General features: G+C 43.5%; 1 protein-coding gene across 3 annotated transcripts in view; it reads left to right on the forward strand.

Moving 5' to 3' along the window:
• Positions 1-13,804, forward strand: part of FANCI (FA complementation group I) — a 556,119-nt gene that overhangs the window by 194,180 nt on the left and 348,135 nt on the right. For all 3 annotated transcript variants that reach the window (XM_085644440.1, XM_085644438.1, XM_085644439.1), the window contains exons 18-19: positions 7,158-7,280; positions 11,205-11,273. In XM_085644440.1, coding sequence (XP_085500566.1) covers positions 7,158-7,280; positions 11,205-11,273 — 192 coding nt within the window. The remainder of the gene's footprint in view (positions 1-7,157; positions 7,281-11,204; positions 11,274-13,804) is intronic.

Below are 13,804 nucleotides of genomic sequence, written 5' to 3' on the forward strand. Positions count from 1 at the left end.
CAGAGTGTGGCACCAGGCAGCTTCGAGAACGTAACCCCGGGGCAATTCCTAAAAGCAAACAAGGGTGTCCACCCATTATCGGTGGAAAGGGCAAGTGCACTAAAAGAAAGCAAAAAGTGACAAACCAAATTGGAAAATCGAAACAAACCCCTGACGTCCCTGAGCAACCCTTACAGGCGGTCCTATTGGACAAGGCTACTCACCAACCACATCTATCACCAATTAGAATAATATGTCAGGATGATACCGGGGGGCATAACGAAGTAGGCCAGGGAGGGACCCCAGATTTATCTTACATGCACGATATACAGGATATAATCAGGTCTTCCCTTCGTCCTGTGGAGGACAGATTACTTAAAATTGAACAACACCTAGTCAGGATTGAACGCAGCCTAGGGGGTTTGACCTTTGCTCCAAACAACATCCACCAACTAGGGGCCCCAAATACATTGGTTAACCTAAGAGCAGAAAAAGACCTGGTGGCCCCCCATGCCCCATTAATAGCCTATTCCGAATGTCAACCAACAACTGTAACTAACATGCCCACTTCAGTCCCCGACTATAGGAAATCCAAGCTGCCTAGTACAATCCAGCTGAAAGAGGTTGTTAGGACACCGACACCCAGGTCCCCTAACAGGGCTAACATCCCCAACTTGCCACCTGAAACTGCCCCTTACGTTGTAATTTTAGCAGGAGTTCCCGAATTGGCCAAAAACGTAGTTGAGTCACCTACAACCCTGAGGAATAGGGTGGTACACTGGCTCAATAAAAACAGACCGCTGCCATTGCACACTAGCTCCAAAATCCTCATGGTAAGAAGGGTCCCATGGGTAGGCCACCTAGCTAAGAACATAAGGGGGGACTGCATTTTAATTAATTTTAATGATCCTAAAACTGTCGAGCACATTTGTTACTGGAGATATACTACCCCAGGAACATGTATTACAGCTCTTCCCTTAACCTATTTTTATCCCCCTGGTCATTTCACGGAACCTTGGACGCTTGCACATCGGAAAGGGAGGGGGTCTCTCATTGGGGAGTTGGCCTACACCTCCATTGCTGCTAGATATTATCCCTACGGAAAATCGATTTAGCAGCCTAGAGGCTGTCGACTGACTGGAGGGTAACAAAGATATACCATCCATCCCTCCGCCCCCCCCCAGGCTGTCGTTCATTAGAGTCTATTACATCTCCTGACCACCTGGGTCTGGACCCACTCACTTCATTAATTACACCTCAGAGGTCCACTATTAATCTTGACCCCCCCCCAAAACCATCCCCCAAGTGCTTCTACTTCCAGGGTAATCCCCTCCAGCCTCTTTAAGTTTGTCTCCTGGAATGTAGCAGGCTTACGTAACAAGTTAAATCTTCCAGACTGGAGTGAATTCATTGAGGAACATGACATATGCATGTTCAATTGGCCGTGGCCGTCCCTCTGGTGGACTCATGGTCTGGATTAGGGCAGATATTAACCTTAGGGTCACCATTAATAGCTGCTCCACGCCAGACATAATGAGACTTACCATCAAAGGTACCAAGAGTTGTTTCTCTTGGGAACTTTTTAATGTCTATGCCCGCGGAACCCAAGGGGGTGCTAAGTCCTCCACCATTACAGCCCTCTCAGAAATGCTCTCCACATGTCCTTCCAATTCCCACCTTCTTGTCGCTGGCGATTTTAACTGTTCCTTTGAACCGCTCGCCACAGATGACATGTTGGGAATATATGACGAGGGCACTAGATGGGGCATTCCCTTACTTTCTCTCAACCCCGTAAAAAGATGGTCCCCGGTCGCGATTCAAATTAATGCCCTAGCATTAGAATTTGGCTTAAGAGCTGCCAACGGGAGTACACCTTCCGACCCAGTGGGAGCCAATACTTTTAATAGGGTTGCCAGTCAAAGCAGAATCGACTACATATTGATCGACAGGAGGGCATGGAAATTTGTCGTTGACATGATTGTAACACCATCTATCAATAGCGACCATAACCCTCTGTCCCTCAGTATGCGGGAGATCTGGCATAGACAAGACACAACCTTTCACTATGGAACACAAATGATGACTAAGATGCTCCAGCCCTCTAACTGTAATAGATTCCTCAAATGGTCTAAATTTGTCCTGTGCAACACAAAACTTGCTTCGCTGGAGAAAACCCTCATTGATTATACCACTAGGCTTTCTTCAGTACCCAAGGACATGCCTAGCCATACAAAAGTCTATGAGGAAACTATGGACTCGATTGGCACTCTGCTCCTTGACCATAGGAAAAAACCCAACCCAAGAGTTAAGCCAGAAAACGAGTGGTTTAACAAAGACTGTAGATTAAAGAAAAACAGTCTAATCTTTGCGATCAAATCTAACAACCCAGGTGAGGTCAAGCAAGCGAGGTTGTTTTATAGGCAAGCACTTATCTCCGCAAAGAGAGACTGGGAGGAGCAGCGTTGGGTTTCTTTAAAATTAGCGAGCCACGCAAAAAATGGCGAGCTATTTTGGTCTATTTTAAGAAGATCCATTAACCACGACCAGGCTCAAATCCCTAACTATATCACGGACAGGGAATGGTTCGACCATTTTAGGAACCTGTATGCGGGGGTGGAGCACGTGGAGGACCTTTCCACCTGCCTGAGGCCCACAGCCGCACTCCCTGACCCTATCCCATTCCAAAGGATTGAGAAGAAAGAGGTTCAAATTGCCATTGACAAGATTGTATCTGCCAAGGCCCCAGGACCAGATGGTATCCCGGGTGACCTATATAAAGCCAACACTGATGGCTGGGCTACGTATTTCACAATTTTTATCAACGGCTTATTGAATGGATCACCGGTGCCTGAGTCTTGGAAAGGTGCCGAAGTAATTCCCATTTTCAAGAAGGGCTCTAGGGGAGACCCAGCGAATCACCGCCCAATTAGCCTTATAGACTCTGGGCAGAAATTGGTCGGTAGGGTCCTCCTAGAAAGGATTCATTCCTGGGTGGACGAAAAAGGGATTATGACAAAGTTCCAGGCAGGCTTTAGGGCCTGCACCAGCACAATAGACCAAGCGTTTAGGCTAATGCTTCTTTATTGGAAGGTGGTCACTATTGGCAAGGGCGCCCTATACCTCGCGTTCATTGACCTTAAGACCGCCTTCGATCTGGTCCCTCGTGATCGCCTGTGGCTGATTCTGGAGGAGTTGGGGATCCCATCTTATATCTTGAAACTTCTTATTCGGATGCACGAAGATAATTTCGCTTGCATCAGATGGGGGACCCAGGGTCAAAAAACCAACAAAATCCCGGTGAATAGAGGGGTTCGCCAAGGCTGTGTTCTGGCACCAACACTCTTTACATTGTTCGTGAATGGCGTAGTCTCCTATCTGCTCGAAGTTGATGCGGATGTCCCCACACTGGCGGGTGACAAAGTCCCCGCCCTTCTTTTTGCGGATGACACGCTTCTAATTTCAAAAACGCCCACAGGACTGCAGAAGCTTCTAGAGCGCTTCTCTTTGTTCTGCGAGCTGAGAGGTCTTGTCATTAACACTTCGAAAACCAAACTCCTCTATTTTAATCCAACTAGATCCTCTGGCTCCACCTTGACTCTAGACGGGAAACCACTTGAGCGTGTCAGGGAGTTTGATTACCTGGGGATTAGAATCTCTGACAGGCTCAAATGGCAGCCCCACATAGATAAAATGGCCCTCAACCATAAACGGGTAACTGGAGCCCTTGGAAAGGAATTCCGTGCCTCTACTACCAAACCTATTGCCCCAGCACTAGACATTTATGCTGCAAAGGCGGTAGGTAGTGCCCTCTATGGCGCGGAACTATGGGGCTTCAGTTGTGTAGATGCCCTTGTGACCAATGAAAACAAGTTCTTTAGAGAACTTGCATCACTCCCTAGGGGTACCCCAACTAAACCACTATTGAGCGACTTTGGAAGGCACTCCATTAGAGATTTAGCCACCCTTCGCCCTCTGTTATACTGGGCGCGGTTGTGGCGTACCCCTGAGCTTTCCAACTACGCCGATGGCCTAAGGGAGGTTATGAATATGCGAGGAGCCCATAAAATTGAGTGGCTCACAAACCTCAAAAAGCTTTTGGTCGCAACTGGTCTTGCATCTGACAGGGCTTTGGGGGCACCAATATCCAAGGAGGAAGCCAAACGAGCATTTTGGGTATGGATGGATGCCTTGGAACTAAGAGATCCTAATCTTGGAAGGTTGACAGAGGCATTTCGCCAGCATAAATCTATCCCTCTTCTAGAACCTTATCTGGACTTCATCACGAAGCCCAAGGATAGATCTCTTTTCATCCAGTTCAGATTCGGGACCCTCCCCCTCCGTGACCGCACCGGTAAGTGGAATCCCCCCCATAAGACTCTTCCAGATTGCCCATTCTGCTCTGGTGCTGTCGAAAATATCTCCCACTTCTTTTTTGCCTGCCCAGCTTATTTACCCCCAAGAATGAAATGGCTTAGGCCTGTCTGTTTACACCTAGGAACAAGGGATCACATTGAAGCCTTGAGAATCCTCAAAACATCCACTAATACCACTATAGTCTGTGGGGTGGCCAAATTTTTAGGCTGGGCATGGTTGATAAGGCAGAGATTTACTAGTCCCAGTTAAATCCCCTCTTTTTTACTTCCAAAGCTGCTAAATTTAATACATTTTTAGATATTTATTGTATATTAGCTAACTAGATCTTCTTACGACATGTTTTAAAATGTATTTGTTATGAAATTGTTTTTTATGTACTTTGTGCTTTTATGACATCACATGTCGAAATAAAGCTTTGATTGATTGATTGAATTGAAACAGAATGACAGCAGACATCAGCGAAAGGATATTATACACCGAAACAAGTGTTCTTTTTAACAGAACATTTTCTTAAACGTGCATGGAATGTTAATCTGCACGAATACCTTACTGATCATGCTCATTGGAACATTTAATGTGTATTTCCTTATTTTTTTTCGTTTCTAAAAAATCAAATCACATCATAATCTAATACTTTAAGATTCATTTTGAAACACAAATGTGTTTATTAATCATTGCATAGAGGAACAAACTTTGGTAAAGCCTTTGGGTCCTTTTCGCGTTGACAGTGATTTCTAGGCATATTGCACAGCACTCTCCGCTGTGCAGCATGGCTAAAGGAAACCTAAAAAATAAAATAGCGCTATGAAAATGTATGCACGTGTCTACAAAATGACGCAAGAATTAAAAAAAAAAAAATTAACGAGATGGTTTAGTACATAAAATAAGAAGTGTTAGAACAATTTCTTTGAAGTGCGGGAGGAAGGACATAACACAGAGCACCCCATTGGGAGGAGAATACATGAAAGTGAGCTCTGGAGAGAATGGGGGAAATGAGCAACATGTGCGGACATTGAAAGAAGTACACCAGGGAGAGCTGGAAAGCGAAGACCCTCGTTAATTGCTTTATCCAAAAGAAAACCAGCATTGGTCGCGGGGAATTCAAAGATGGGGGCTGCTGCAGGAGAGAGAGGCGGAGGCGCGCGCACGCGTGCAGGCAAACACATGAGTGGTGCGCGCGCACCAGCGCCCAAAGTGAAAGTAATTGCACGTTCACGCGAGCGTGAACGCAAGCATTAGGCCAGCAAATGCCGGTGGGAAGCACTTTCAAATCCCACTTACAAAAGTCGAGCAACAGCGCATGCGCTGCTGTAGGCTCGACCTAAAAACATAAACTGCGCGCCTGTCTCTCAGATTTGTTCACCCATCACACTGTTCAGTGCGCATCCCATAACATGATAACCTCACCTCATTGGTCCTGACGGAAGACTCAGAAACACTTTCTCTCACAGATTCAAAACAAAGAACACACTTCCAACCACACAACCCAAGCGGTTTAGCATGTTACCAGTGTAGGCAAGTGCTTCAGCACCCCTCATGTTGCTAGTTACTGCTATATAAATGTTGTAGTACAATACAAGGGAGTTAGCTATATTTCACTTTTTGTGGGGTTGCTCTACATGAAGATTGCTGTATGCTAATTACTGGTAGAGAAATAATTATGATTCAGGTACTGCAAGCTTTATGCAGTACAGGGTTGCTAAAAATATATTTTTGCATGCATTAACTCAACAAATGATCTGTTGAAACTTTGAAGAAGAGACTTTGGCTGTGTGAATAGGGCATTCTTTTGGGCTCTCCCTATCGCAGATCTTTTTTGTTGTTTATTTTTAACGTCATCCGAAGAAGATAACTATTGACCTCCCGTTGCCTTTAATACATACTTATAGCCCTGGTGTGTTACAGTTAACGTCTTATGCTTTTGTATGTGGCAGTAGGTACAAGGGCATAAGAATGCATAACGGCACCATTCAGCTGATGCTGGCAGCAGACTTCTGTGGTGATCACCTTGCCCATCTGAGCCTCCTGAGTTTGAGCCAAGCATTCTGGAAAGAGATTTTTTTAAAAGTTTTTAGAAAGGGATTCCCAATCCTATTCTAAGACTTTGTAATGGGTTGCCTTCACTGTTGTAACATCATATGACACTGGTCTTCCCAATTAACTAACAGAGAGATGCAAAGAATGCAGTAATATGTCTCACATTTAGAAAACAAGACAAAACCAGTTTTGAAAGCTCTCCGTTGGCTCCTGTTGAAACAAAAATTAAATTCAAAGTTTTACCCACCATGCTTATTGCCCTATCATATTTAGAAAAACTGACCTCTCATAATACCCTGAGTAGAGATATTTATTTGACGAGCACCTGGAATAAGACGCCTGGGAGGTAACATAACCCTGCAACAATCTGAATCCTTTTCCCCGGGAAGATCCCACACATCTGTGCTTCAGAAAACTCCTGAAATTGGAACTGCTCATATTGGCCTTTAACTAGGTACTAACTAAGATGATAACCATAGCATGTTACAAAACTATAATACATTTAAGACGATGACGTTTCAGCATAAGGTAATTTCATATAGTTTGAGCTAAATTCATTTAAAGTTGAGAGATTGTCTTGGTAATGTTCTCCCATCGTCAAAATGTTTGCGAGTAGTTTAATTACCATAGCAACACAAAAAAATACCAATCATAAATGACTTCGGTTCCCAACCTTTCCGAGCTATAAATTTGACACTTCCTTTTATATGACTTACTCATTGACTAGTTTTGAATGTGTTTTTTTGTTTGTTTGTTCCTTTTCTTAGGTGCAGGTCGATGTTCACATGAGATACAACTCTGCTGCTAATGAGGCCTTCTGTTTGGAAATTCTGGGCAGTTTGAGACGATGCCTCAGTCAACAGGCTGATGTCAGATTTATGCTTTATGAGGTACAGCTGCCTGTTTCACCACTAACGTAGTCACATCCAGGTTATTGTCCTCCGTGCACAATGACAGTGATAAAACTCTACAGAGTCCTTTAGAGGCTGTCATTATGCTATTAAAATCTATATTTCACAGGATATCATGACATATTTTCCAGATTTCACAGTTCCCTGTCAAATGTGAGTTATACACCACTGCATTTTGTGCACTAACAACACCTAAACATGTTATCGCACTCTCGCATGTGTGTATGTGTGTATATATTTGTATATGTATACAGGGGTGGCTCCTCCATTAGGGCGGAGGAGCGGTGCCTCACTGCTTTCTCGCAGTGCAACAAGCAGAAACATAAAACGGTAATGGTAAAAAAAAAAAGAAGGGTGTGGTTGGGGCGGAGGGGGGCAGGTCTGCTCGAGGCATGGTAGGCGTAGCTTGCCCAATGCTGCGGTCCCTGACTGTTTGGTCTGCCCTCTGGGCCTGACCAAACCAGTCATGCGCGCACTCCCTTTTCTCAATGGCCAGCCCCTGGATGCCTGGCTGGTCGACGTCCCTACCAATTACAATCCTGCCAGGGGAGGTGAGGGAGGCTGCCTGCTTCCTGCTCCGCGGGACCTGGCCAGGAGCTGAGACAGCACGGGACCCGGGAAGGTACTTTTTTTTTTTTTTACATTAAAGCCCTCCATCCACCCCTCAGTCCCTGCCGCAAACCCCCGTGGGACCCCCCTCCCCTGACAGGACTACCCCACCCGACCCCCCCGAGTCATGCCGGCTGTAACTGTATGTGTATACATATATATATCTATATATATATATATATATATATATATATATATATATAGATATATATATTCACTGAAAAAACTATAGGTTTCAGGTACGTTATAGTTTGAAAGTAGCATTTAAAAAACCTTGGAAATTCACTGAAAAAACCATAGGTTTCAGGGATGTTATAGTTAGCTGGACATTTCACTCTTACAAAACAATAGAAATTCCACCGTTATATTTAGTTCAGCTAGCTATAATTCGCGCACCATCAATGCACTGCTCATGACATCACATATTACATCATTCATGGCATGGTCAGTGACATCACTGATGACATCTCAAATGACATCACTGATGACATCATCCAGTGACTGTGTGTTTCTGTAAAGTTTAAATATGTTTTATATATATTCCAAGGTGTATTGAAGAATGAGTGGGTGTATAAGTGTCTGGATGGAGGATTTAGTAGGTACGTGACTGACTGTATAAGTGAGTGATTAAATGTGTCTTACTGAATGCAGGGGTTAGTGACTAAACTGTGTGAATGTCTGTATCAGTCTGTCTGTTGTGTAAGCTGCTGCATGGGTTGGTCAGTGGCTACATGAGTGTCTATATAGGTTATTGATTGGATGTCTGAGTATTTTTTGGGAGACTGAGTGTGTGGGTTTGTGTGACTGTGCATAGATGTGTGAGTGGTTGATTCACTGGGTGTATGGGTTCAGGAGTGCATGTGGAAACAGCTATATGGGTGGGTGAGTGTGTGTGTATGTGTGTGCTGGTGAGTGAATGGATGTCTCAGTGGTACATGTCCAAGTAACTACATATGTAAAAGGCAGTGTATGTGAGAGTTGAAGTATATAAAGGACTCTACATGAGAGTCAGTGATTGTGAGACTGGCTGTATGGATGAGTGTTTACTTGTATCAGTGATTATTTATGAGAGTAAGTATACGTTAGTTTCTGTATGAATAAGTGAGGTGGTGTGTGTATAATGGGTAGGTGAGTAAATGGGAGTGTGATTGATTCTTTGCATGACTCACTAGGTGTGTGAGTAACTGCATGGATGAGTGGTGGTGTTTGAGTGTCTGTATAGGTGTATGAGTGCATATAATAGTGTTGTATTGATGAGTGACTGCATATATGAGTGATTATGCGGGTGAATGAGTGGATGTGTGTGTAGACCTAGGAATCAGTGAGTGCGTATGTAGTAACTGGTATTGGTGTGTCGATGATTTAGAAAATGGTAGTCTGTATTTTACAGTGGGTGTATCAAAGGTTATATTAGAGTGTGAGGAGGTGCATCAGATTTTCATGTGGATGATGTCATCAGTGATGTCATTTGAGATGTCATCAGTGATGTCACTGACCATGTCATGAATGATGTAATATGTAACATGAGCAGTGCATTGCGGGTGCGCGAGTTATAGTTTGCTGAACTAACTATAACGGTGGAATTTCTATGGTTTTGTAAGAGTGAAATGTCCAGCTAACTATAACGTCCCTGAAACCTATGGTTTTTTCAGTGACTTTCTAAGGTCTTTTAAATGCTAATTTCTAACTATAACATCCCTATTAAGTCCCCTTGAATCCTGAAGGTCCCTGGTGGCCAATTATCCCACAAGGTACATCCAGTAAGCACCACGGAGCTGCGTTTCAGAGAGGTGCTCTGAGGCCACGCCCCTTTTTACACCACGCTGCAAACTTGGCTTCTGGCACACTGCTGCTCAGAGGATGAAGTCCACTTGTGTCTTGAGGTCCTCAGGACACAAGAGGACCTCTTTGCCCTACCAGCAGTGCATCAGAAGCTGCGTTTGCAGCGTGGGGTCACACTTCGGTTATAAATAGCACGCATTGCTAGCATGTGTCATGCTACACTGAGGGTATCGGTGTCTATCTTCTAACAACACCAATGCGCCATTTTCTCCGAAACACGGGTTCTTTGTAACACTCAACTGAATGGATTTCTAAACGTGATCGGTTATTAACCTTGACTATTACGCATGCTCTCATAAGAATTCAATGCTATCATTTTTTTTAAATCACATTATGAGCTCATTAACATATCAGTAATACACACTATTATGGTACAGATCACCGTGACTTGTAAACCACATTCAAATTAGATTTTTATGTTCACACATGACATTGAAAGCTATCATATTGTTATGCTGACCTGACGTTTTCTCTATTCTAACAGTGAATATGCCCCTGAAGAAGGGCTGTTGCCCGAAATGCATTTGGCTGTTATAAATACCATTGAACAGGACAAATTAATTGATTTGTGAAATAAACTTTATTGTCATGTCATGCTATCTGTGGGAGGTAAATAAGTGATTTGTGTGTGGACATTACACTAAATATTGAAGTGTAAGTGTGAGATCCCTGTCAATGTCCTGCCCAGGAAGGCTATCAGACTGCAGATAAGTCCTCTGTCACACCCTCCCTGTGTTTGTGGCTGTCTAGATGGAATGCACAAAGTGTAGCTGCCACCCAGTCCAGACATGTATTGGAGACAGGCTTCTGGCACACAGAGCAAAGTTAAGAGCAGAGAAATGTCAACTTTCTAAAAATCCCTGGAGAGGCAGGTACAGGGGGACAGGTACTTTGCCCAATCTGTCCTGCAGGATTTCCTGATCTCAGCGACTCCAAAGACCCTCCTCCTGGGAGTTGCTGCTTTGGTATCTATTATAAATGTGAGGAATCTGCAGTTATAAGTATCTATCAGAAGGACAAGTAACTTACCTTTGGTTACATCTTTTCTGGTAGACACTCTATCCTAGCCACAAATACCTAACCGAGCCTCCTTTCCTCCCAGTTCTAAGGAATGGTCTAATTTAGCCCATTGATGCAATTCCCAAACTGCCATATTCTGATTTCAGTGGCTCTGTGTCCAACGGCATGTACAGAGATCAGTAAGAAACTGATGTCAGTGCATGGAGGGGCAGGATGGATCCAATGCGGAGCTGCATGACACCACCTCTGACGCACAAGGGGATTGTGGGCAACATTTTTCAGATTCAGCCTGACACCTTCGGAAATTCACAAGGTGTATTATCTGTGGTTAGATAGTCTCTACGCGGCGTTGTTGAAGATAAGTAACTTGTTAATTTTATATTTAGTGTTTGGTCTACCACACACTCACTGTTTCTTATTTTCTTTGTTTAGGGTTTTTATGATGTTCTTCGTCGGAATTCACAGCTTGCAGACTCCATCATGCAGACATTACTGTTGCAGGTACACTGCATCTTACCTCGACTAAAACCTTTTAGTAGAATCTTGTTTTTAAGTATGTGAACATGCATCTCTCAGAAAGTTGGTCCTGTGTATATTATTAATCAAGCGCGAAAAAATTGCTTAGGTATTTCTTGTTATCTGTGCTATGGAAGATCTCTTGTTGTCTGTGTGGTATTGAGTTCTCTTGAATTTCCTTTTATAGATTCAACTCTGGTTTGTACCCAAAGTTATCTCTTTGATTCTTTTCTCATTATATTAAGAGGCACCACTGTCACTTTCTTTGAGCCACGAGGGCAGGAATTTCAGATCTGATCTTTATTGCTCATGAACAGAGGGGCCCTGTCCCTTCTTGACAGTGTTTGAAGAGGATTACTCCTGATAATTTCATGGGTGGATGGTAACACAACTTTGATGCAGTGGGAAAGCTGCAGCAATGGTAGAATCATTCTAAGCAACATGAAATGGAAGTTGATTTCTTGATTACCCTCATGGTATATGATAAGAAACATCTAAGTTTAACTGCACTTCTATTTATTATTGCTGCTTTCGCCAGAGACACCTAGGCAGTAGACCTCCCCCACACCCTTTTACACAAAACAAATACAGATAGGATGAGTTAAATATGTATATAAACAAAACGCAAGCGACTAAAGCACACATCATTAAAGGGCTGTGTTTCCTACTCTCTTTGTTATTACAGCTCTATTTGTGTTAGAATTAATAGTGTGTTTGTAATGATGTTGACAATGTTTTAGTTTTGCATGTAAATTGTAAGGTCATCTTCAGGACTGGACTATTTTAGGACACCAAATAGTATAGCCAAGCTAAACAAAAACTCAGTGCCGCAGAATGACTCACCAGTGAGATGGACCCAAGGGTACTGAGAGACAACAAGTTATAAAGATCCTTTGAATGGCTTGAATCCAAGTAATATGTTGGAGAGGTTGTGGAGAAAGCTAGGATGGTCTCACAGATGAGCAGAGTCCAATTTACTCTACAAAGTATTGCAACTCTGTTGATATCTTTAAAAATGATAATAATAATGATAAAATAATAGCAACAGCAACATAGTCATGCAGGAGCCAGAATGGTCTCCAACATCACTGGAGTCAAATTTCCTCTGTGAAGAATGAAGTATGGTAAATCCACTGTTATCTGTAATGTACCAGGAAGTGCAAATATTCACTACAACGAGTTAGAGAAGGCCCAATGAGTGAGTGCCCCAGAACCCCCTGTAATCAAATGTGAAGACAGGCATACAAGGAGAGGCCACATCATTAACAAGAAAGACCCAATGGCGATCGACGTCCCTGGTGCGAATCATCACTGTCCAGACGATGTGTATATACTCTGGTGCCTTTGTGGGCATATTGGGTTGCTCTTTTCGTATTAACGATATTAGCAAAAATATTATAGCCAGAATATCAACTACCAAGATATCATGAAGGTAAGTATATATTTACTATTCCTAAATCCACATCTACGTACTCTGATTGTGTGTGTGTGTGTGTGTGTGTGTGTGTGTGTGTGTGTGTGTGTGTGTGTGTGTGTGTGTGTGTGTGTGTGTGTGTGTGTGTGTGTGTGTGTGTGTGTGTGTGTGTGTGTGTGTGTGTGTGTGTGTGTGTGTGTGTGTTTAAGTGTGTGTGTGTGTTTAAGTGTGTGTGTGTGTTTAAGTGTGTGTGTGTGTTTAAGTGTGTGTGTGTGTTTAAGTGTGTGTGTGTGTTTAAGTGTGTGTGTGTGTTTAATTTGAGCCGGAACTTTCCGGTGCTGAGCACCAGCACTTAATTGGTTTCCGGTGCTCGGCACTGGCGCCTAATTGTCAACACCCCACTTAGAACAGTCTGCCACAAGGTGGCGCTGTTCATGTAATTTAATGATGAGCTATATAACAGTTGCTTAGGAAAACAATATACATTAAAAAATACTAATACCTGCCTCCCCAGTCATATAATATAAACACCCCTGCCCCCCCTTGAGGCCCACAGAAGCTATGCATTGATGGTGCTCTCCTTCTGTCATGCTGATGGCATGGATGATGTAACGTCATAATAGGAGGGCCAGTGCTATTCATCCATGCAGTCATACCATGAGGAGTGCTTCACTCGTTCAGCTCACCTGTCACTCATCTCAGATGGCTTACTGTTGGTTTGCTGCTCAGTTGCTTGGGATACCTTAGGTGTGGTGGTGTTGGGATGGGCCATGCCGTACACACACGCTATAATGGAGAAAAACGTCTGACTCAGCCCTCTAAAGACCCGTATGATGCGAACCATGGGTTGGCGGTATCTTATTCCATGGACCACTACTCCAACTTAATTTTGCTATGGTTTATTCCACTGATTTAGCATGTGGATGTGCGATAGGTGGATTTGTTAAGCAGCACCACTGTTTATTTTTAGCACTTTTCTGGTCGCCAGTTACTCTGAGTAGCACGTGAATCAGGTGTCTGAAAAAACTACTTGCACTGCCATTCCGGCTCCATATTCTGTCAGTTGGGTTGTGACACTTTCCCTGAACTTGTGTACAATCAT

The sequence above is a fragment of the Triturus cristatus genome, chromosome 3_1 (assembly GCF_964204655.1).
Source record: "Triturus cristatus chromosome 3_1, aTriCri1.1, whole genome shotgun sequence".
Classification (NCBI taxonomy): domain Eukaryota; kingdom Metazoa; phylum Chordata; class Amphibia; order Caudata; family Salamandridae; genus Triturus; species Triturus cristatus.